Source organism: Oncorhynchus gorbuscha, linkage group LG10, assembly GCF_021184085.1.
Source record: "Oncorhynchus gorbuscha isolate QuinsamMale2020 ecotype Even-year linkage group LG10, OgorEven_v1.0, whole genome shotgun sequence".
NCBI classification, from domain to species: Eukaryota; Metazoa; Chordata; class Actinopteri; order Salmoniformes; family Salmonidae; genus Oncorhynchus; species Oncorhynchus gorbuscha.
In genome coordinates, this window is record NC_060182.1 from 66506040 (window position 1) to 66532200 (window position 26161).

The 26161-nt window shown below is 42.9% G+C and overlaps 1 protein-coding gene and 1 long non-coding RNA gene across 2 annotated transcripts; one reads left to right on the forward strand and one right to left on the reverse strand.

Annotated features, from left to right (window-relative positions):
* Window positions 1-3295: 3295 nt before the first annotated feature.
* LOC124045240 lies at window positions 3296-6676 on the reverse strand. Its single transcript, XR_006840815.1, has 4 exons — window positions 6592-6676; window positions 5898-6042; window positions 5689-5757; window positions 3296-4985 (listed from the first exon to the last, which is right to left on the reverse strand). It is a non-coding gene; the product is annotated as an uncharacterized LOC124045240 (long non-coding RNA).
* Window positions 6677-16286: 9610 nt separating this feature from the next.
* Window positions 16287-24739, forward strand: LOC124045543 (kallikrein-4-like). The gene is made up of 4 exons (XM_046364900.1): window positions 16287-16336; window positions 23787-24022; window positions 24103-24242; window positions 24536-24739. The coding sequence occupies exons 2-4, from the start codon at window positions 23902-23904 to the stop codon at window positions 24701-24703; spliced, it is 429 nt and encodes a 142-aa protein (XP_046220856.1). The 5' UTR covers window positions 16287-16336; window positions 23787-23901; the 3' UTR covers window positions 24704-24739.
* The last annotated feature ends 1422 nt before the right edge of the window (window positions 24740-26161 follow it).

Sequence of the window (26161 nt, forward strand, 5' to 3'; positions counted from 1 at the left end):
CAAACATTCCCATTGAACCTTTCATTCTGTTGAAGTAAGTGACTTCTCTCTCATTTACTGTCTGTCTGTCCCCCCCCCTGCCTCTCTCTCTCTCTCTCTCTTTTTCATGCCCTCTCTCCCTCCTCTGTCAAGGTGTTTACATAATGAACTTGTTGAATTTGTTACTGACGTCTTATATCCCTCCGCTCTGGGTAAATACAATTATATCTCTTTAATAAAAACATATTGTAAAATGTATATGATAATTAAACCAATTAAGCTTGAAGGTTTAGAGGCCAAGACTATTTTCATCAATGTGTCAGGAGATATATCAAGTTTCCCTTGATCCTAGGTCCTGGCAGTGTTGTGCGGACTCAGGACAACTGAGCTTTGGAGAAATATGGATATTTAAAGAGGAGTCCGTAATTTGCTTTCTATTGATCATGATCTTTTCATCAAAGAAGTTCATTAATTTATCACTGCTAAAGTGAAAGCCATCCTCTCTTGGGGAATGCTGCTTTTTAGTCAGCTTTGCGACAGTATCAAAAATAAATGTTGGATTCTCCTCAATTAAGTTGGAAAAATAGGATGATTGAGCAGCAGTGAGGGCTCTTCGATACTGCACGGTACTGTCTTTCCAAGCTAGACGGAAGACTTCCAGCTTGGTGTAACGCCATTTCCGTTCAAATTTTCTGGAAGCTTGCTTTTGGTTTTTAGGGGTGCAACTGCATCTAGGGTATTACGCATCTAGGGTATTAAGGTTAAATGTAGTTCCTCAGTTAGGTGGTTAACTGATTTTTGTACTCTGATCTCCTTGGGTAGGTGGAGAGAGTCTGGAAGGGCATCTAGAAATCTTTGGGTTGTACAATAATTTATAGCACAGCTTTTGATGGTCCTTTGTTGGGGTCTGAGCAGATTATATGTTGCGATTGCAAACGTAATAAAATGGTGGTCCGATAGTCCAGGATTATGAGGAAAAACATTAAGATCCACAATATTTATTCCACGGGACAAAACTAGGTCCAGAGTATGACTGTGGCAGTGAATAGGTCCGGAGACATGTTGGACAAAACCCTGAGTCGATTATGGCTCCAAAAGCCTTTTGGAGTGGGTCTGTGGACTTTTCCATGTGAATATTGAAGTCACCAAAAATGTGAATATTATCTGCCATGACTACAATAGGAATTCAGGGAACTCAGTGAGGAACGCTGTATACAGCCCAGGAGGCCTGTAAACAGTAGCTATAAAAAGTGATTGAGTAGGCTGCATAGATTTCATGACTAGAAGATCAAAAGAAGAAAACGCAGGAGCAGATATCTCTAGTACTCAGGTATTATTTCAGAGGAGCTGTCCATGAGAGCTTTCTCCACTTTGAATCGGCTGATTGACTAGATGCAGCGGGGCTTACTGACAAAATCATACACATATTATAAAGTCATGGTCTTGAATACAAAAACAACCTAGTAGGCCAAGCATATGACGGTGCTTCCGTTATGAGTGGCAAGCATTCAGGCATCCAGGCACACATTGAAGAACAAGCAAAGCATGCCTTTTACATCCACTGCAGTGCACACTGTCTAAACTTAGTTTTAGTGGATACAGTCAAAGCTGTCCCTGAGGTCGGACAGTTCTTCTCCTTACTAGAAAGACTTTACGTCTTCACATCTGGGTCATATGTGCATCAAAAATGGCTCAGCATACACATAGAGATGTACCCAGGTGCACCACTTGACCTATCAAAGGCTGTTGATTTAGTTGAAGCCTTAGTTCAAACTTTGAATGACTACAGGGATGAGTCATTTTTTGATGACCTATGGAATGAAGTGTTGAACACCGCTGAGCAATGTGATACTGCAGTACACCCCCCTGCAAAACGACCAAAAAAGCTAAGCTCTCAATTTAATGGAGACTGTGTACTCAGTACAGTGGGTCAGATGTCAGATTCAGAACAAGAAAAAGGCAGTTTTCGTACAACCCTTTTCTATCCTGTTTTAGATCATATGCTCAATGAGCTTAACAGAAGGTTCCCTAGCAAAAACTGTGACATAATGAATGGCATCCAAACTCTAAACCCTACAAGTGATGTGTTTCTCAAAGAGAAGTCCCTGTTTCCATTTGCTAGAATGTTTGAATCAAATATTGAGGACTTGGGGCATGAATTACATCAGTTCAGTAGAATTTTAGAAAGGAAAATACAGACTGGCATGCAGAGACCTGCAGAGAGTAGAGCTGGCATTATTCATTGAACCTTATAAAGAAGTTTTCTTTGAGCTCTTTAAACTGTGAAAGATAGCTGTTTCAATCCCTGTTACTACTGCTTCTTGTGAACAGAGTTTTTCTGCACTAAAGCTGGTGAAAACGTATCTCAGGTCCACAATGTCAGATGACAGATTAAGCAATTTAGGTGTATTAAGTATTGAGTCAAGGAAGGCAAAGGCCTTGAGTCTAGATGAATTTGCTGATCTTTTTGACAAAAAAACAACACAAAAGACAGAGAATACAGTTGATGTGACCCGATACTGAATATGTAATGCAAATGAAAATAATCATGGAAATGGAAATAAATTGTTGAATGATTATGAACATGGTCTTTTGCCTGCTAATGCCTAAATTGCAGTGAAGAAACCGATATGACAACAATAATGTCTAACTTAACTGTCCCCTCTAACAGAACAACTGGCCTTAGTGAACAGAGCAAAGTACAGAGATATCCTTGATGAAAACCTGCTCCAGAGCGCTCAGGACCTCAGACTGGGGCGAAGGTTCATCTTCCAACAGGACAACGATCCAAAGCACACAGCCAAGACAACGCAGGAGTGGCTTCGGCACAAGGCAACTGAATGTGCTTGAGTGGCCCAGCCAGAGCCCGGACTTGAACCCGATCTAACATATCTGGAGAGACCTGAAAATAGCAACGCTCCCCATTCAACCTGACAGAGCGTTAGAGGATCGGCAGAGAAGAATGGGAGAAACTCCTGAAATACAGATACAAAGAAGACTCCATGCTGTAATCGCTACCAAAGGTGCTTCAACAAAGTACTGAGTAAAGGGTCTGATACTTATGTAAATGTGATATTTCCGGTGGTTTTTAAATGATAAATTAGTTTTCAAAAACTGTTTTTGCATTAGCATTATTGGGCATTGTGTCGATTGATGAGGGGGAAAACGATTTAATCAGTTTTAGAATAAGGCTCTAAGGTAACAAAATGTGGAAAAAGTCAAGAGGTCTGAATACCTTCCGAAAGCACTGTATTACTGTTGAATAAAACTGACAGCAGTGGAGAGGTGTAGTTTATGGTTTTTAATGTATGCCCATTTATAAACCTGAAAGGCCAGTCGATATGAAAATCAACTCAATCTAAGGTAACAGTGACAATTTGTTTTGAGGAGGCAGTTTGTGTTTCATTACATTTTCTTTGACATATAATTTTAACCCTATTATTAACCATATTACGCTTTTATTCAGCACATATTCAATATTTTCATTTTTTCCAGTTATTTCCCATATTAAAATAAACATAAAGAAGTAAACGTAGGTGTTAAAAATAAAATAATTGGTGTTCTTTTCCATATGTCTGCTTTGGGTTTGTTGATGTTTTGACATTTTCCTGAAGGTGAATATCCAATACAAATTATTCTCTGGCCCCAGGGCCAGTTCTAGCCTTTTGGGGGCCCTAAGAGAGAACAGTAAGTTGAGACACCGACTGAGTACCTACAACAACAAAAAATGTCTTATGCCTGGCGCCGGTCCTGTCTGGCCCAGCTGTCTCTCAGTGACTAAATAGCATACTCCAGATGCATCAATTATAACAGAGTGTGAAAACTGGGAACTTGACCATTCAGCCCCTCGACAACTCAACTTTTTATGGATTGAATATGAACTACCAGCTGGAATGATCCACGATGAGCAGCTCCTGCCGAGTAAAATGCTTTCACAGACCACTGCTGTAAAGATGTCTCCACGTTAATGGGCTTCTATTCACACTTGAGACTGAACATAACGAAGGGAAAGCACTTATCACAGACAACATCCTTCATTACATCCAAGAGAGAATGGTTTAATAACAGCAAATAACTCATACGTCATAAAGTTGTAGATCACAGTAATGATATCATAAGCGAGTGGAAACAGATTTATACAGTATAATAAAACAACAGACTAACAACCTCCTGCTGGCATCAGGCAGAAATAGTTTGAAATGAAACACTACATTATACAGTTTCAGAATGTTTATCAATATTCAGAAGACAGAAAGCACATTGAAACGAGAGAATGGGGGGATACAGAACAGCCTAAATAATTACAACCAACATTCATGTACTGCTAACATTAGCATCCCAATTCAGTGATGAGTGATGACAGCCAAACATTTGTATAAATGTTGTGGTTTTTGTAACAACAGAAAAAAATCTATTGTGCTCTTTATTCATTTTTCTCAGGGGTTTATCATTGGTGTCATTACTTTGATATCTCATTTAAACATATTTGAAATATGTCTTGTTTGCTAGTGTCAAGCAATGCACAGTAATATCCAATATTTTTAGTGTGGTAGCAGCAATAAGTTGGTATATGAATGTTTTTCAGGGAATTAAAAACGTCCTCTTTAATTTTTTCTATGTCTACATAATAAATATGGTCGAAGACTAATGCACTATATGTTGATTTTACTTTTGAGAAAACATCATTCAGTTGTTTGATAATGTTGAAAGAATGGCTGTCTTTCAGGCATTTATCAGTACAAGGACTGTTGTGTGTGTAGAGTATCAAACACTCTATATTAGAATCTTTTTGTAAATTGGATTTCAGTTTCTCCAGTACGCGATATTCTGAATGGCTGTCATGACCGATGTTGAACTCAGGAATAGCTGCAGTGACCCAATCATTGTTGCCCACAGCACCATTTACCATGTCGTCCATAACCTGTTTGAGATTGTGTCTTTCCTCTAGCTCCCCACTGTCACATTCCTTTGTTGTAAGCCTGAGCGCCATTGTGAACTGCTCGCCCCTGTATTAGAAACCCAAACATAGAGTAAAACATTTGAAATGAGCCTTTAAGACATAATACAGTCCATGAGAGCAGCCAAGATCGTTTAAAATATATTTTGAAGCTACACTGTACATTGTTTATAAGAAGACTCAAAGATAGAACAGTGATAAATGTAGATCCATGCAGAATTGTCGTATTCCTAATACTGGATAGGGTTGTCGTATTCCTAATACTGGATAGGGTTGTCGTATTCCTAATACTGGGTTGGTTAAACCATGGAGTCAAATCAAATCAACGTTTATTTGTCACGTGCGCCGAATACAACAGGTGTAGACCTTACAGTGAAATGCTTACTCACAGGCCCTAACCAACAGTGCATAAAAGGTATTATGTGAACAATAGGTAAGTTAATAAATAAAAACAACAGTAAAAAGACAGTGAAAAATAACAGTAGTGAGGCTATAATGGTAGCGAGGCTATATACAGGCACCGGTTAGTCAGGCTGATTGAGGTAGTATGTACATGTAGATATTGTTAAAGTGACTATGCATATATGATGAACAGAGAGTAGCAGTAGCGTAAAAGAGGGGTTGGAGGGGATTGCACAATATGAGGATACAGATTGCTCAGCCACAAGAAAAGTAATTGTAAAAAACATTGTCAGATTATGAGATAGAAGCTCAGGGTTGCTAAAAGTAGAAACAAATGAAAATGATCTTACTTGGGCTGTCTTCCGCTTGTGCCTTCTGCTTTGTTTGCTATCATTATTTTCAACTCTTCAGGCTTGAACCTGAATAGGCAATATGGTTATTATCACCACCACAGCAGTAAGCAAAGACTATATGTACTTCACAGTAAAGTACTGTGTTGGCACTACACGAATCAACATGCAAACATTAAATAATATACATCACTTTATATGTTACCCACCTTTTGTATATTGTGTCTTCAATAATCTTTTTCACATTTTCTGTTGATAAGTCTGACTGCCCTTTCTCCACAAAGACGCTGATGAACACCAGTAAGACAACGTAGATCTTGGCATCTTTGATGGACATGATAGTATACATCTCTGCTGAATGACACCATTAGAAATATAGACATTAGCATGGTTCAAGCAGGGTTTACAAATTACATTAAAACACTGTTCATTCAACCAGTTTGTGCCCAGTGGGCAAGTGGGCACTGAATTTGAGAGAAAATTCTGACAGGAAAGTACTAGCTATATGGGCTCCCGAGTGGTGCAGAGGTCTAAGGCACTGCATCTCAGTGCAAGAGTTGTCACTACAGTCCCTGGTTCAAATCCAGGCTGTATCACATCCGGCCATGATTGGGAGCCCAGTGTCGTCCGGGTTTGGCCGGGGTAGGCTGTCAGTGTAAATAAGAATTTGCTTTTAACTGATTTACCTAGTTAAATAAAGGTTCAAATATATATATATATATATATATATATTTTAAAATTGCTAAATAATTTGATTAGTGTACTGTAGTTTACTGTATCTGTAATTTGCAATGCATTTGAAATAAATGACAACTACTGTCAGGTTACAGTTACAGTAGGTATTTGAGCTCTCTGAAGAGGTTGACTGCGTTGTTTTCAGTTTTTTTAAATAGTTAAACTCACCAGCTGCAGCTTCTACTTCAATTTGAATCCCACTTCAGTTGCTTAGATGTCAGATACCTGTCTGTCTCTGAGGTGAGGCACAGCTTTTATTCCTAACAGTGACAGTGCTCTCACCAGCAAGGGCAGAATGTATGCCCAAACATGGACTCAGGCATGTCATATTTTCATCACTCAGTTATCTTTAACGGTAGCCTACCATCTGATACTGTTCAAATATTTGCATAAGGATAGACACGTACATCCTTCTTTCTCCCTATTATTACCTTACACAAAACTACTGCCTCTACTTTTTCATGTGTACTATAGTATAGTTCACAGAGGTCACCAAAGGGTAGAAAAGAAACAAGAAAATGTAATCAAGGAAAGAGAATGCTAAATTATCTTCCTACAGGTTTAGGATCTTAATTTGATCACCCTGTTGCAGAATAACTTTCCTACAATGCAAAACATTTCAAACTTGCAGTGTATTTGAGTTTTAAAAATGCTTCGGAAGTTTAGGATTTCCACTTAGAAATGTAAGACTTAATTTTCCCTTACTAAAAATGTCGCAATTTTCTGTCATGGAGCAACATTGCTGCATCATATGAATCGCTGTTTAGTTTAGAATAACAAAAGGTTTCGTCTGTAACCATAGTGGACCCAGAAGTCGTCTTGTGTGGAGGATTTTTCTCCCTCATCTCATACATTTGGTTAACCTTTATCTTACATCAGGTTTGTTGTTGCAGGCAACAGCCCAGATCAGGCCTGAAATAAGTGGAGTGAGCTGGTTTGGTTGACTCCAGTCAGATGGCATTAGCTGAAACAGCCCCACCTAGCCCAGCTTGGGGGTATTTTAACTGTCTCCTGTAAATGCCCCATTCAGGTCAGTATCCCCCCACCATCCTAGTAAAGTCAGCAAGAATACCTTCACTTCTGTGTACACAGGAGGACCACAGTCAAGCCTGCCAGCTGTTAAGACACAAGCACACACACACAATTCTATATACAGACATTCTTCACTCAGTTTGAAGAATATAAATATATGAGAACACACACATATCATATGATTTGGCACAGGGCTGTCTGTGTGTTGGCAGATGAGAGGAACGGAATGTGTTAGCATGGTGCCCACACGTAACGCTGTCGCCCAGGCTGGCATTCCTCTCAGCCGGGAAGTGTACCCAGTGAACAGCAGGAAAGGAATGCAGACAAATATCTGTCTTTATTAAACAATACTGCTGCAATACAAGTCTCTCTGTCTCAGACTGCTCTTTATACAACTCCCTCTAACACTCCTCCCCGTCCTCGTCTTATGCTGGGCTGATCTGGGAGATAAAGGCTCATCAGTGTCAAGATCTGACGAGACAATGATTATCACACTGTTTCACAGGGGAATTAATCATAGCGAGGAGACAGCTCTCTATCTCTATCGCTCTCTTTCTCTCTGGCAATGCATTTCGCACAGGCAGAGCGCCATCACCAATACTAACACCGAGTATTTAAGCAAAACCGCTATCCAGGTGTTTTCGGGATAAGACAAAACAGCAATAATATATTTTTGGAGCAGTGTTTGTTTTGTGGAACATAAGGAACTTTACTGGAAATAGCCGCAGGAAAATATTTGCTGTGGCTCCTTTTGCGGTTGGGGCAGTGCAGAGGCTATATCTATCCTCTAATACAGGACTAGTAAAGGCCCAGTACTACTTTTGTGGGAAACATTATTTTCAATTTTTATTTTTATTTAAAAAAAATGTTTAGGGAGTCCGTCTGCATCCTCAGCACCCTTTCTTCCCGTGGCTATGCAACTGGACCTGTGTTTCAGACACATTGTCTTCCTTCCCCCCAGAAACTTCCAGATAACGTTTTCTATTGAGCAGTGTTGAATGTCAGCCAGTCTATTAGGAGATATGCTCTGTCTCTGTTGTTTTTCCTTGTCTATTTCATCTTAATTAATTAAGCTGTGGCTTAAGTTGGCCTGTATTTTTAGAGAGGGTGAAAGACAGTTGAATGGAGAGAGAAAGGTTTCCCTCCAACCTTTTTATGCAAGTAAAGTACGTCGGATAAAAAATGGCAAGACAGTCCTGATGGAAACAGATCATTTGTCGGTAAACTTTCCAAATGTTGACAAAACAAAAAACGCAAAAAAATATTTTATGAGCAATATTAATATAATAACCATATTGAAGTAAACATGGAGTCATGCAGTGAAATATTGTGCGGTCCTCCCACTGCGACTCGTCAGGAAAGCATGCAGTTTATTAGGCTACAGATGAAATAAGTTATGATGAACTTCACAGGGTGTCACGTTCGTTGAAATGAGCGGACCAAGACGCAGCGTGCATAGAGTTCCACATGTTTATTTTCATGAAACTCGCCGACAAAAACAATAAACAGCAAATGAGACGTAACGACTGGAGTGCTCACAGGCACTACACGAAATCAAGATCCCACAAACTAAAGGTGGAAAAAAGGCTGTCTAAGTATGATCCCCAATCAGAGACAACGATGGACAGCTGCCTCTGATTGGGAACCATACCCTGTTATGCAGGTGAATGAGGACCCAAAAGCGACTTGGCGAAAACAGAGTCTTTAATCCAGTAAAGTAAATCTACAATCATAAGGCATAATTCCACTCGTAATGACGAGAACAGACTGGAGACTCGATCAAGAACTGCAGGTTGCCTCGGGAAGGCACTTGAACGTAGCAGACTCAGACACCTGCTCACCACGCAGCATCTGAGGGAAACACGACACGACAGGGCGATACACAGACACAGCACGGTGAACAATAGACAAGGATCCAACAGGGCAGAAACGGAAAACAAGGGGAGAAATAGGGACTCTAATCAGGGAAAAAGATAGGGAACAGGTGTGGGAAGAATAAATGATTGATTAGGGGAATAGGAACAGCTGGGAGCAGGAGCGGAACGATAGAGAGAAGAGAGAGAGGAAGAGAGAGAGAAAAAGGGGAACGAACCTAAAAAGACCAGCAGGGGGAAAACGAACAGAGGGAAAAGCAAAATGACAAGACAATCTAAGACAAAACATGACATACCCGGCCAACAAAGAAATAGAAAAACTAGAATGCCCACCTAAATCACACCCGACCTAACCAAATAGAGAAATAAAAAGGCTCTCTAAGGTCAGGTCGTGACACAGGGTGGTAAAAGTGCAAGGTGATGAGCTTGATGCTCCTTTCCAATAAATATCGAGGGTCTTATTCTAGTGACATGTCCATCGGTGCTTGGCTGCCGTTTGACAAATACAAATAATTTCGCTCTTTTGTCCATAATCTCATAATTTAGGCTATATCTGAATCTGCTAGCTGTTGGCTAGAGTGCACCTGCCAATACCAGAGTGGGCTACTCGCTATATATCGCATTTCCTTTTGTGAGAAAACCATCAGTAGAGTTGAAAATGTGCTGGAGACCCATTTAACTTGTATTTTCTATTCGGTACATGTGAATTTAATTGCTAAATCATTTGTTTTTTAAACCCTTTTTTCTCCCCCAATTTAGTGATATCCAATTGCAATCCAGTTGTGATCTTGTCTCCTCTCTGCAACTCCCCAACAGGAGAGTCGAAGGTCGAGTCAACCGCGCTTCTCAACACCCGCCCGCTTAACCCGGAAGCCAGCTGCACCAAGATGTCAGAGGAAAGACCGTTCAACTGACTTAACCCGGAAGCCAGCCGCACCAAGATGTCAGAGGAAACACCGTTCAACTGACTTAACCCGGAAGCCAGCTGCACCAAGATGTCAGAGGAAAGACCGTTCAACTGACTTAACCCGGAAGCCAGCCGCACCAAGATGTCAGAGGAAACACTGTTCAACTGACTTAAACCTCCCCTAGCCCAGATGACACTGGGCCAATTGTGTGCCACCCTTTGGGACTCCAGGTCACAGCCGGTTGTGACACAGCCTGGGATCAAACCTGGGACTGTAGTGACGCCTTAGACCGCTCCGCAGTGCCTTAGAACGATCCGCCACTCGGGGCCGCAAAAGGTATTTTTATGTGCACTAATATTTGCATGAAAATCTGTTGCTAATTGGATAGAAACCTAGCGAGTGACATACTTTCTGTGCATTAGCCCAAATGCTTTTTCAAGCTAAAGTTTGGAGCCATCAGGTTTGGAAAGGTTTGGAGCCATCAGAAAAATAAGATGCACTATTACACCCAGCCGTTCTTGAATTCATATTGCCTACATTCTCACTCTGGACCAGTACCACTCCAGATGTGGAAGTTTGATATACGAGGTTGGCACCCTGACCCTTGCGTTGATCTCTCCGTGAGCATTCTTCAAGATAGATCCCTCTCAAGGTCATGTATGCATGATGGCATGAATGAAGCAATAACCATTAGCTGTTCCTGTTCTGTACAGTAATAGAGATAAATCGTCATAATTGTTGTTAAATTATTTTCCTCTTACTCCTGCAAATTTGTTTTATTAATAGTAATTATATCAATGATGACAAGTAATTTTGGTCCAACTATCCTATTTCTATTTCAGTTACCTCACTGATTGGAGCGATTTGCATGTTCCATGTAACAGGGATACAGCTTTCAGGGTATAATTCCTCCATTAATATTTAATTGCCATCGAAGTGTGTTTTCAAAGTCTAAGGTGACGTTCCAGCCTTCCAGCCCAGTCACCATAGAGCCAATTCCGGACCAGGATGAGGAACGTGGTGTGGTTCCAAAGAGCTGTGTTTTTAGTCATCTTATACCTCTCTCCTCCCGTGCTGGCATCTGTAGCGCCTCTCCAGCAACAGTAAATCACGTGACCATTTCCTTGCGAGGAAATCCTAATCTCCGGATAGATCCGCGGGGCGAGGGCCGCTGCACCGACTCAAGACATGTTGTAACCCGAGGCGACGGTATTAGGAAGGAAAAACGCTAGAAAGTGGTCCCCGTGCACGATTTGTTTTGTCATCAATGCTCCATTAGTGTCACTTTATTCCACGCTACCCCTCCTTCTCCCCTCATTGTGTTTGAGTCAATATCGGGAAAGCCTGCCCGTTTCTGCCCAAATGGTTACAATATACCTTCTTCACGCCTAAAGAGCTGACAAAGGTTATTAGGCTGACCTGCGCTGCAGGAATAAGAGCCATACAGATAAATCGTATCTGTACCAGCTACGTAATGTCGAGCCCCAAGCCCAGGGAATAGGATGGGGGGTTATCAGATGGGGCAGGAAGTTAGGGAGCAGCCATCTTGACGTGCATGTATCACTCATAATAGACCATACACGCAAATAAGATAAATGCAACACATCTGGTGCACTTCGGGATCTTTTTCTCTCGCTCGTCCTTTCTTTCCATCAGTGTTCCTCCACTGTATCCTCTCCCTTAAATGTGGTGTTCCATAGAGTGCAATCAGACAATTACAATCCTACAACATTTGCTCTCACCTTGCCTCATGCATAAGGTCAGGATTTAAGGTCAGGATTTAAGAGAGATGAAGCCATAATGAAGGTTGAGCCTGAGAGGCTGCATGGTAATGTGTATACAGGCAGGGTGACACACGGCTGTTGTTTATGATGTGGCACCCAGGTGATCCACCTCGGCCACAGGCCGACCGAGTCTAGCATCCACAGATCTATAGCCTGACACAAACACAGCCTGACACACACACAGCCTGACACACACACAGCCTGACACACACACAGCCTGACACACACACAGTCTGACACACACACAGCCTGACACAAACACAGCCTGACACACACACAGTCTGACACACAGTCTGACACACACACAGCCTGACACACACACAGTTCCTATCTTCACATCTTGAGCATGGCAAGATGAAAAGGCACTACTCTCACCCAGTAAACACACCGTCTGCATAAAAATAAAGTGGGAAGTTTTGGTTCTTCTGTATACGCAACAGAAAAACAGACATCTTCAGTGCCCTTTGTAATTATAGGGACAGTAAAGCATTTCTTTCTTCTTTTGGTGCTATTCTTCAAAAGTTTGGATTTGAAATCAAACAATCAATATGAGGTTAAAGTGCATAGTGTCAGCTTTCATTTCAGGGTATTTTCATCCATATTGAGTGAACCGGTTAGAAATTACCACACTTTTTGTAAATAGTCCACCATTTTAGGGGAGCAAAAGCATTGGGACAAATTCACTTATACTGTATGTGTGTCCATGTCTTGGGGGTAGGATATTTGTGCATCTGTAACTTTCTCATTCATCATTCACGATTCATTCAGGATTATCCATAATCATGGTGGCATCCACACTGTAGAAGTATTTAGAAACATTTGATTTTCTATTCCTTTTTACAATAAAAGTGACTCCATTCATTTCTATTGGGCACAAATGCATCTGAAACACAACCAAAACAAACAGCAAATGCATCCAACAAATTTGTAGAGTCAAACCTTTAAGTAGTCATTGCGTGCTATGAATACGACTTTAATACACTTTAAGTGAATTTGCCCCAATAATTTTGCCCCCCTTAAATGGGGAGACTATGTACAAAAGTGCAGTAATTTCTAAATGGTTCACCCGATATGGAGGAAAATACCCTCAAATAAAAGTTGACCGTCTACACTTTAACCTCACAGTCATTGTTTGATTTAAAATCCAAACTTCTGGATAGCATAGAGCCAAAAGAAGAAAAAGAAATCCCTGTCCCAATAATTACGGAGGGAACTGTATGTCACAGGAGGTTGGTGGCACCTTAATTGGGGGGGACAGGCTCTTATTAATGGCTGGAACTGAATAAATTAAACTCATCAAACACATGGTTTACATTATTATGAGCTGTCCTCCCCTCATCAGCTTCCTGTCATCTATGAACACGACACACACACACACACACACACACACACACACACACACACACACACACACACACACACACACACACACACACACACACACACACACACACACACACACACACACACACACACACACACACACACACACACACACACACACAACAGGGACAGTAACAGATCTCTATAATGCCCAGCCCTAGAGCCATCTCAGTAGGTCAATAAATAAAGCAAATATCATTAACAATAACTCAAACTATATGATTGGGGCTCTAATATGATGAAATTAGTATCAGTGTTTTAAGGTTGGCTATTTAGGCGAAATCCTAAGCCAGAGAGGGAGTAATTTGGACGTAGGGAAATTGATTTTGACCATCAGCACTCTCTCATTTTCAAACAGTGCCTGCGGCTAACCAGGTTTATTTATGCTAAACACATTACACAGGTAGCTTCTCCCTTCCTCCACAATGATTATGTGTCTCAGTTGAGGAATTGATATTTCTTGCAAATAAGAAAATTATCATATTGCATGACTGGACGGAGGAAATTAAGTCTGGCAGGAGTCTTAAGACTGGCAGGAGGCAAGGAATGAAACCTAGAAGTAGTTATTGTATTTTCATTTCTGTGAAGGGTGACGTGCAGGGATCAGATTTCTCCTGCTATATTGGAGAATGGCTCTCAGGACTCATCAATAAGAATACAGTGATACAGGCCCACAGTAAGTGGTGCAGGAGGGACCTGGAGGCCAGAGGGAGTGGGCCATCTGTTTCAAAGTGATAAAAAGTGCATGCCATTTTCTGAATATATTTATGATTCTATAAGAGAGTTAGGATCATTTGTGTTGCTCATTTGACTCATTCAAATATACTTCTCCAGAGCCTATTTGAATTTGAATTGGACCTTTGCCTGCCGTTAAAGCGTGAGATAGTACCTAGTGGTCAGTGCAGGTTTTCTTCACAATGAATGCTATATCTTAGCTGGGACTTTTATCTGCTTTTCTAGGCAAACAAGTCCATTTATGAGTCACTGTGATGTTGGGCTAATCAGAGCAGGCTATGTAGCTTTTACAATGTGTCATACCACCTTACAAGTAATTGACTGACTTTATTGTACCTGCAGGGAAACGTTATTTGCAGTATCATGTATAACTTTCAACCATGTTTAAAAGGGACAAGAAAAGACACATTAGAAAAGGCATTCTTTATGATGATATAAATTCATCAGTATATACAGTATGAAGATCAGCCTGCTGTTCTTGATGAGTGGGCAGAGACATTAAAAGAAAGGATATCAAACATGGCACAAATGATAGTCTAGGTTTTCCTGCAAGCTGATGTCTACCTGCACCCTGATGGGAGTAGTTCAAATTCATGTGATGGCTTGGGTCAGAAAATAATTTCTGGGCATTGCTGGGGGCCCTAACCGTAAAGCACTTATTCAAGCCTGTCTGTCACACTCCCAGTACCTTTCCTGCTGTGGTGATCATTCTTCTCAGCATGTTATTTTGAGTGAAAATGGCATTACCAAATCACCAGACAATGCAAAGGGATAACCCATTCATCAACCGTCTCTCATATCAGGCTCAGCCAGCCGCCATGCCACTGGAGAACAGTAATGGTAACAGCCGCTAAGCCACTGGAGAACAGTAATGGTAACAGCCGCTAAGCCACTGGAGAACAGTAATGGTAACAGCTGCCACGCCACTGGAGAACAGTAATGGTAACAGCCGCTAAGCCACTGGAGAACAGTAATGGTAACAGCCGCTACGCCACTGGAGAACAGTAATGGTAACAGCCAGCCGCCACGCCACTGGAGAACAGTAATGGTAACAGCCAGCCGCCACGCCACTGGAGAACAGTAATGGTAACAGCCAGCCGCCACGCCACTGGAGAACAGTAATGGTAACAGCCATCCGCTACTCCACTGGAGAACAGTAATGGTAACAGCCAGCCGCCACGCCACTGGAGAACAGTAATGGTAACTGCCAGCCGCCACGCCACTGGAGAACAGTAATGGTAGCAGCCATCCGCCACGCCACTGGAGAACAGTAATGGTAACAGCCAGCCGCCACGCCACTGGAGAACAGTAATGGTAACAGCCAGCCGCCACGCCACTGAAGAACAGTAATGGTAACAGCTGCCACGCCACTGGAGAACAGTAATGGTAACAGCTGCCACGCCACAGGAGAACAGTAATGGTAACAGCTGCCACGCCACTGGAGAACAGTAATGGTAACAGCTGCCACGCCACTGGAGAACAGTAATGGTAACAGCCATCCGCTACGCCACTGGAGAACAGTAATGGTAACAGCCATCCGCTACGCCACTGGAGAACAGTAATGGTAACAGCTGCCACGCCACTGGAGAACAGTAATGGTAACACGGATCTCCTTTTCATCCTCGCATTACACTGACAAAATAATACTATAATAACAGACATGAAGGTGTATCTGGGCAAAAATAATGTCGTCATGGTGAGGAACTATAACTTCTTACCATATTATTACCATGTTATTACCACTTTATTCAGTGCAGCAATGTAAAGTGCTTACAGTTTTTTATTCAGAATTTAAGTTGAAGTTGCTGTAGGCTACAACTTTCCAATTACATCAAGAAATATTTTTATTTACAATGATTCGCTACATTATATTTATGCCTTGGGATCCTTTTGAGCCACTCAACCCACACTCATACGGAAAAGGACATAACTTCATATCTGAAGTTGTACTCAAATATAATGCAAATATACTTACTTACATCAGATTTCAAAGGACCTGATCTACTTACACAAAATAAGCAGCCAATAGAGTTGAATTGATTAAAATACTTAAAGCTCATTGGTCAGTGTGTAATTTGAAGGTGAGATAACTGTTGAGGTGTCAAGGACTGACAAGAACAAAAAGGAAGAAGAGTGGCATCAGGACGACAAGTCTTTATGAGGGGTTTCGTTTCTCTGTTCATTTTGCTCTTGGCTGGCAAGGATTTACTTATTTGAAATGTTTTGCGTTATTGTAGTTGTATGTCAAAGAACCTTTGCCTTTCCACCACATACTGCACATTCTTTACCCCTCTTTCCATTCTCTTCTTCTCTCCCAGGTCTTACCTCCGGTGATTCTCACAAGAGAATCCTTGGAGGGGAACCTTGCAATGACAATTATGCTAAGCACTATGTGAAACTCAAGGCCACTAGATTGATAGAAGCTTTAAATAAAATGGAGTCACGAGAATGTGGTGGCTCTCTTATTCATGAGAAATGGGTCCTTACAGCTGAGCACTGCACTAGCTATGGGAGGTAAAGTGATGGCTAAACTTTATCTACAGGAAGATGAATGTTTTATATTGGCACAGGGTGATATGGGTTAATTATGTCATTTTTATGTCATTTGTTTGTATGGCAACTAGTTTTGATTTGGTATTCTGCTGATTACCTTACAAGCTGTTTATGGATTCCTTAATTAATTTGTTTCTCTCAATTGCGTAAAAGCGTTTTTTGGAACGTCCCTATTTCAGAACAACAATAATTGAAAGCGTAAATACGTTTGCAGAACATCTGATCATTTATTGCAGTTGTACCTTGATTGAATACCTCAGACTCCTTAAAAAAAGAATTGTCATAAATGAATAGAAAATTCACTGTAAGGTGTTTTGAGAAATGGTTACAGATGTGTTCACTGTTTCCGACAATCAGTAAATACTGGAGCACAACATTTGAAATGTCTATTTCAGTGTGACATCAGGTACAATATAGGGAACGATCTAGGTGAAGAGGACTATCAAAGTATAACGATTTTTTACAATATTGTGCACATGCAGAGAATGAATTTGGGTTACCTCTACTTCTAAGTAACTTTGGGACCTCCTATGTCATCCTCTCCAACATTGTGAGCATCCATTACAGAGCTTTGTTTTAGTGTGGATTGAGATCTGTTATGCAGGTGAATGAGGACCCAAAAGCGACTTGGCGAAAACAGAGTCTTTATTCCAGTAAAGGAAATAGGCAATACTCCTAGACAAATCGGAGCAGAAAACAAAACATAAAAAACTAATTCCACTCGTAGTGACGAGGACAGACTGGAGACTTGACCATAAACTGTAGGTTGCCTCGGGAAGGCACCGACCGTAGCAGACTCAGACACCTGCTCACACGCAGCATCTGAGGGAAACAAGACACGACAGGGCGAGACAAAGACACAGCACGGTGAACAATATACAAGGATCCGACAGGACAGAAATGGAAGACAAGGGGAGAAATAGGGACTCTAATCAGAGGGCAAGATACGGAACAGGTGTGAAAAGATTAGATGATTGATTAGGGGAATAGGAACAGCTGGGAGCAGGAACGGAACGATAGAGAGAAGAGAGAGAGGGAGGGAGAGTGAAAAAAAGGGAACGAACCTAATAAGACCAGCAGGGGGAAAACGAACAGAAGGGAAAGCAAAATGACAAGACAATATAAGACAAAACATGACAGTACCCCCCCACTCAACGAGCGCCTCCTGGCGCACTCGAGGAGGAATCCTGGCGGCAACGGAGGAAATCATCAATCAGCGAACGGTCCAGCACGTCCCGAGACGGAACCCAACTCCTCTCCTCAGGACCGTAACCCTCCCAATCCACTAAGTATTGGTGACCCCGTCCCGAGAACGCATGTCCATGATCCTACGTACCTTGTAAATAGGTGCGCTCTCGACAAGGACGGGGGGAGACGAACGGGGGTGCGAAGAAAGGGCTTGACACAGGAGACATGGAAGACAGGATGGACGCGACGAAGATGTCGCGGAAGAAGCAGTCGCACAGCGACAGGATTGACGACCTGGGAGACACGGAACGGACCAATGAACCGCGGAGTCAACTTACGAGAAGCTGTCGTAAGGGGAAGGTTGCGAGTGGAAAGCCACACTCTCTGGCCGCAACAATACCTAGGACTCTTAATCCTACGTTTATTGGCGGCTCTCACAGTCTGTGCCCTGTAACGGCAAAGTGCAGACCTCACCCTCCTCCAGGTGCGCTCACAACGTTGGACAAACGCTTGAGCGGAGGGAACGCTGGACTCGGCAAGCTGGGATGAGAACAGAGGAGGCTGGTAACCCAGACTACTCTGAAACGGAGATAACCCGGTAGCAGACGAAGGAAGCGAGTTGTGAGCGTATTCTGCCCAGGGGAGCTGTTCTGCCCAAGACGCAGGGTTTCTAAAAGAAAGGCTGCGTAGTATGCGACCAATCGTCTGATTGGCCCTTTCTGCTTGACCGTTAGACTGGGGATGAAACCCGGAAGAGAGACTGACGGACGCACCAATCAAACGACAGAACTCCCTCCAAAACTGTGACGTGAATTGCGGGCCTCTGTCTGAAACGGCGTCTAACGGGAGGCCATGAATTCTGAACACATTCTCGATGATGATTTGTGCCGTCTCCTTAGCGGAAGGAAGTTTAGCGAGGGGAATGAAATGTGCCGCCTTAGAGAACCTATCGACAACCGTAAGAATCACAGTCTTCCCCGCAGACAAAGGCAGACCGGTAATGAAGTCTAAGGCGATGTGAGACCATGGTCGAGAAGGAATGGGAAGCGGTCTGAGACGACCGGCAGGAGGAGAGTTACCTGACTTAGTCTGCGCGCAGTCCGAACAAGCAGCCACGAAACGGCGCGTGTCACGCTCCTGAGTAGGCCACCAAAAGCGCTGGCGAATAGAAGCAAGAGTACCTCGAACGCCGGGATGACCAGCTAACTTGGCAGAGTGAGCCCACTGAAGAACAGCCAGACGAGTAGAAACAGGAACGAAAAGAAGGTTACTAGGACAAGCGCGCGGCGACGCAGTGTGCGTGAGTGCTTGCTTAACCTGTCTTTCAATTCCCCAGACTGTCAACCCGACAACACGCCCATAAGGAAGAATCCCCTCGGGATCAGTAGAAGCCACAGAAGAACTAAAGAGACGGGATAAGGCATCAGGCTTGGTGTTCTTACTACCCGGACGGTAAGAAATCACAAACTCGAAACGAGCGAAAAACAACGCCCAACGAGCTTGACGTGCATTAAGTCGTTTGGCAGAACGGATGTACTCAAGGTTCTTATGGTCTGTCCAAACGACAAAAGGAACGGTCGCCCCCTCCAACCACTGTCGCCATTCGCCTAGGGCTAAGCGGATGGCGAGCAGTTCGTGGTTACCCACATCATAGTTGCGTTCCGATGGCGACAGGCGATGAGAAAATAAGCGCAAGGATGAACCTTATCGTCAGACTGGAAGCGCTGGGATAGAATGGCTCCCACGCCTACCTCTGAAGCGTCAACCTCGACAATGAATTGTCTAGTGACGTCAGGAGTAACGAGGATAGGAGCGGACGTAAAACGTTCTTTGAGAAGATCAAAAGCTCCCTGGGCGGAACCGGACCACTTAAAACACGTCTTGACAGAAGTAAGAGCTGTGAGAGGGGCAGCAACTTGACCGAAATTACGAATGAAACGCCGATAGAAATTAGCAAAACCTAGAAAGCGCTGCAACTCGACACGTGACCTTGGAACGGGCCACTCACTGACAGCTTGGACCTTAGCGGGATCCATCTGAATGCCTTCAGCGGAAATAACAGAACCGAGAAAAGTAACGGAGGAGACATGAAAAGAGCACTTCTCAGCCTTCACGTAGAGACAATTCTCTAAAAGGCGCTGGAGTACACGTCGAACGTGCTGAACATGAATCTCGAGTGACGGTGAAAAAATCAGGATATCGTCAAGGTAGACAAAAACAAAGATGTTCAGCATGTCTCTCAGAACATCATTAACTAATGCCTGAAAAACAGCTGGCGCATTGGCGAGACCAAACGGCAGAACCCGGTACTCAAAATGCCCTAACGGAGTGTTAAACGCCGTTTTCCACTCGTCCCCCTCTCTGATGCGCACGAGATGGTAAGCGTTACGAAGGTCCAACTTAGTAAAGCACCTGGCTCCCTGCAGAATCTCGAAGGCTGATGACATAAGGGGAAGCGGATAACGATTCTTAACCGTTATGTCATTCAGCCCTCGATAATCCACGCAGGGGCGCAGAGTACCGTCCTTCTTCTTAAAAAAAAAAACCCCGCCCCGGCAGGAGAGGAAGAAGGCACTACGGTGCCGGCGTCAAGAGACACAGACAAATAATCCTCGAGAGCCTTACGTTCGGGAGCCGACAGAGAGTATAGTCTACCCCGAGGAGGAGTGGTCCCCGGAAGGAGATCAATACTACAATCATACGACCGGTGAGGAGGAAGGGAGTTGGCTCTGGACCGACTGAAGACCGTGCGCAGATCATGATATTCCTCCGGCACTCCTGTCAAATCGCCAGGTTCCTCCTGAGAAGTGGGGACAGAAGAAATGGGAGGGATAGCAGACATTAAACACTTCACATGACAAGAAACGTTCCAGGATAGGATAGAATTACTAGACCAATTAATAGAAGGATTATGACATACTAGCCAGGGATGACCCAAAACAACAGGTGTAAAAGGTGAACGAAAAATCAAAAAGGAAATAGTCTCACTGTGGTTACCAGATACTGTGAGGGTTAAAGGTAGTGTCTCATATCTGATACTGGGGAGATGACTACCATCTAAGGCGAACATGGGCGTAGGCTTCTCTAACTGTCTGAAAGGAATGTCATGTTTCCGAGCCCATGCTTCGTCCATAAAACAACCCTCAGCCCCAGAGTCTATCAAGGCACTGCATGTAGCACCCGAACCGGTCCAGCGTAGATGGACCGACATAGTAGTACAGAATCTTGATGGAGAGACCTGAGTAGTAGCGCTCACCAGTAGCCCTCCGCTTACTGATGAGCTCTGGCTTTTACTGGACATGAATTGACAAAATGTCCAGCAAGTCCGCAATAGAGGCACAGGCGGTTGGTGATCCTCCGTTCCCTCTCCTTAGTCGAGATGCGAATACCTCCCAGCTGCATGGGCTCAGTCTCTGAGCCAGAGGAGGGAGATGGTTGCGGTGCGGAGCGGGGAAACACCGTTAACGCGAGCTCTCTTCCACGAGCTTGGTGACGAAGATCTACCCGTCGTTCTATGCGGATGGCGAGAGCAATCAAAGAGTCCACACTGGAAGGAACCTCCCGGGAGAGAATCTCATCTTTAACCTCTGCGTGGAGTCCCTCCAGAAAACGAGCGAGCAGCGCCGGCTCGTTCCAGTCACTAGAGGCAGCAAGAGTGCGAAACTCTATAGAGTAATCCGTTATGGATCGATCACCTTGACATAGGGAAGCCAGGGCCCTAGAAGCCTCCCTACCAAAAACTGAACGGTCAAAAACCCGAATCATCTCCTCTTTAAAGTTCTGGTAATTGTTAGAACAATCAGCCCTTGCCTCCCAGATAGCTGTGCCCCACTCTCGAGCCCGGCCAGTAAGGAGTGATATGACGTAAGCAACCCGAGCTCTCTCTAGAGTATGTGTTGGTTGGAGAGAGAACACAATATCACACTGGGTGAGAAAGGAGCGGCATTCCGTGGGCTGCCCGGAGTAACAAGGTGGGTTATTAACCCTAGGTTCCGGAGGCTCGGCAGACCAGGAAGTAACAGGTGGCACGAGACGAAGACTCTGGAACTGTCCAGAGAGGTCGGAAACCTGAGCGGCCAGGTTCTCCACGGCATGACGAGCAGCAGACAATTCCTGCTCGTGTCTGCCGAGCATGACTCCTTGGATCTCGAGGGCAGTGTTACGAGCGTCTGTAGTCGCTGGGTCCATTCTTTGGTCGGATCCTTCTGTTATGCAGGTGAATGAGGACCCAAAAGCGACTTGGCGAAAACAGAGTCTTTATTCCAGTAAAGGAAATAGGCAATACTCCTAGACAAATCGGAGCAGAAAACAAAACATAAAAAACTAATTCCACTCGTAGTGACGAGGACAGACTGGAGACTTGACCATAAACTGTAGGTTGCCTCGGGAAGGCACCGACCGTAGCAGACTCAGACACCTGCTCACACGCAGCATCTGAGGGAAACAAGACACGACAGGGCGAGACAAAGACACAGCACGGTGAACAATATACAAGGATCCGACAGGACAGAAACGGAAGACAAGGGGAGAAATAGGGACTCTAATCAGAGGGCAAGATACGGAACAGGTGTGAAAAGATTAGATGATTGATTAGGGGAATAGGAACAGCTGGGAGCAGGAACGGAACGATAGAGAGAAGAGAGAGAGGGAGGGAGAGAGAAAAAAAGGGAACGAACCTAATAAGACCAGCAGGGGGAAAACGAACAGAAGGGAAAGCAAAATGACAAGACAATATAAGACAAAACATGACAGAGATCTACATTCATATCAGATGTGTTCTTCCAGTGTATTCACCTTTCCTTATTTCTATGTTGGATTGTGTTTCAGCTTGCAGATGGAAAGTCTTCAAACCTATGAACAGACTTTGTACTGAATACATGTAACGGAATTGAATTGTGATGATACTGATGAATGAATCCTGCGCACAATGTGCCTTCTTTTCCATTTTCTTTTTGATCAGGGATTATATTTGTTTTAATGTGTGTTCAATTGTTTGGTGAAATAAGCTTAAAAGCAGAGTAATTTCTAATATCCTATAATGCTGCATCTTTTGATTAATATATTTATGTTTTGAGAAAGCACCAACATTTTAAAATGTTTTTACTGTTTTCAAAAGACCACAGAGTTCTGTGTCTTTAGAACACGGTTTTGAAAATCAACATTGTTCCAAGAAATGCTTGTACGCCATTGAGAAAAACTGTAACTCATCATCTTCGACATTGTGACCTTCCATTACGAGCTTTGCTTTGGTGTTGGCTGAGGCCTATCCATTCATATCAGCAGTTCTCCACTGTACTCACCTGTCCTTATTTCTACTGGGGATTGGCTTTCTGCTTGGTGGTGGAAAGTCTACCAACCTGTCAGCAGAGCAGCCTACGTATTGAATACATTGGATTGTGATCATACCAATGAATGAATGCTGCACAAAATGTACTTATTTTACATGTTATTTTGATTCAGGAAGGATATATAATTTGATGTGTATGACATTGTTTGGTAAAATATGCATAAAAGGTGAGCATTTGCCCATAATTATGCATCATTTAATAGTATTCTGATCATCATGATTTAGTGACTGCAAATAAAATCTATTGATTAAATGTGAGGCAACTTGAGGCAAAAGGTATATATGGCTGTGATAATCTTCTTGCAGGCAGTCATGTTCTTTGGAAGAATGTATTTGCCATTTTGGCAGTATAGTTTTGATGATGTATTTGCTTTTTGAGAAGGCAACTACATATGCATTTACTATTTTGCAAAAGGCTACAGAGTTCTCTGACTGTTTTGAAAATGGGCAACATTGTTCCAAAAAAATGCTTGTACATGATTGAGAAACTCTAACTGATCTTTTATAACCCAAGGTAACAGTGATACACAAACTGTCTCTTTATACGTATTCCCTTTAGTACAATAACAGCGATACTGGGTGCACATCCAGGTGGAACACCTAAACCAGAAGAGGTCCAGATTCCTGAAGAAAACATACGACGTTATATAGAAAGACAAGTCACTCATGACATCATGCTACTGAAGCTGCCTAAGGCATACCCTCAGTTCACTACCATTCAGCTTCCTCCTTCTACATGCCAGACACCTGAGTTGAAGGAGAATGTGAGAATTGCAGGCTGGAGTTACACAGAAGGTGAATAACACACAGAGTTGAGTGATGCACAAGAACCTACTTGCAGGATTTATATCATTTTCTCTAATCTAACTCCACAGATGGTAGAAAGCCAGAGAAACTACAGTGTTCAAAATCAGGAGACCTCCAAGTCACTGCGTGTTACCCCACAGAAGATGCTCAAACCAAAATTCAAATGCGATTCTGCGCAGCAGCTCCAGGGAAGATGGACGCCTGCCATGTAAGACTGACTTCAATTCACACGCTTACAATTCCCTGCCTAGTTACATATCATTTCTGCCCCAAAAATAACAGTGGTGGGTGACTAACTTATCTAATTTTATTTACAGTAAAAGTCAATCGAACAACCTTCATAATCTTTTATCATTACTTTATCAAATGAAGAGTTGAGAGTTGATTACTGAATAATGTGATTAGTGCTGTTGGCATGCAAACCATTTGTTGTACTTCTTAATGTAGGCCCATCGCATTAAATAGATCATATTTGTGTTTATTCTTCTGTACCTCACACAGGGGGACTCTGGAGGAAGTCTGATGAACACAGAAGGCCTCCTGTATGGTGTGACCTCACGGGCTAGTAAAACAGAGTGTAAAGTTATAATCAACTTCATGGATGTATGCAAGTACCGAGGATGGATAATGGAAGAAATCAATAAAGATAATTCATTGAATAGTGAGTAAACAAATGATGTACTCCAAATAAAAGGTGTTCTCAGATCTCCAGATCTCCTTGAGTGAATCCTGGAATATTCTTTGCCTGTACACAGTCTAGCAGGATTGTAGTGTTTTGGCAGAAAGCCAGTAGCGGTGCGTGGGTTCAAAAATATTCATATTACAACCTATGTGTTGTGATAATTGTGTTTGCTCTATAACCTGTTAGTTCATATGCCTTCCGACCATGCTATATAGGCCTAAAGCCCAGACAATGAGAAGACACAGTGGCATAGTAAATTCAACCACACCTTTGTTTCATCACAAAACCGGAGAGCAACCTCTGTCTGGGGAACTCCACAAAGCATATTGCATGTAACAAATGCTTACATGACCTACAGCATGGTCAAGGAAGTTAATGTTTACAACATTTTCACTAAACAACTATTGATTTAGAACCACGGAGAGTTACTGCAAGTAGCAAAGAAAACAGGAGCTGCCTCCACTGTTCCAGCACCATTTCAACTTCAACAACATCAAATCATCTATGCTTAGTTTAATACAGTGACAACTAAAGAATACCAAAAACTATTTATTACAATCAACGTAAGCTAAATATGATGTGTCTGTTAATGCTTGATTCGGATTTCTGTGGGTGTGTGGCATTTGTGCAAGTAGAAAAACTTGAATTTGTGGTTAGATCAGAATTGCCATTATAATCATTGGCTAGCATGGAGGATTAATTAAAACCACTAGTCCAAATCACTATCTCCACCATGGCCAATTTAGGAAAGGGATCATTTTAGCTAGCTAGCCACCAGAGGACAACAACACAACCAATTTATGTCAGTGACGTTTGGCTCTCGATGTGATATGATTGGAGTAATGAAAAATCAATCAAATGTATATATAAAGCCCTTATTACATCAGCTGATGTCACAAAGTGCTGTACAGAAAACCAGCCTAAAACAAGCAATGCAGGTGTAGAAGCACGGTGGCTAGGAAAAAAACCCTGGAAAGGCCGGAACCTAGGAAGAAACTTAGAGAGGAACCAGGCTAGGAGGGGTGGCCAGTCCTCTTCTGGCTGTGCCGGGGGGAGATTATAACAGAACATGGCCAAGATGTTCAAATATTCATAGAAGACCAGCAGGGTCAAATAATAATAACCACAGTGGTTGTAGAGGGTGCAACAGGTCAGCACCTCAGGAGTAAATGTCAGTTGGCTTTTCATAGCCGATCATTGAGAGTATCTCTACCGTTCCTGCTGTTTCTAGAAAGTTGAAAACAGCAGGTCTGGGACAGGTAGCACGTTCGGTGAACAGGTCAGAGTTCCATATCCGCAAGCAGAACAGTTGAAACTGGAGCAGCAGCACGATCAGGTGGACTTGGGACAGCAAACAGTCATCAGGCCAGGTAGTCCTGAGTTATGGTCCTAGGGCTCAGGTCCTGTGAGAGAGAGCGAGAGCGAGAGCGAGAGCGAGAGCGAGA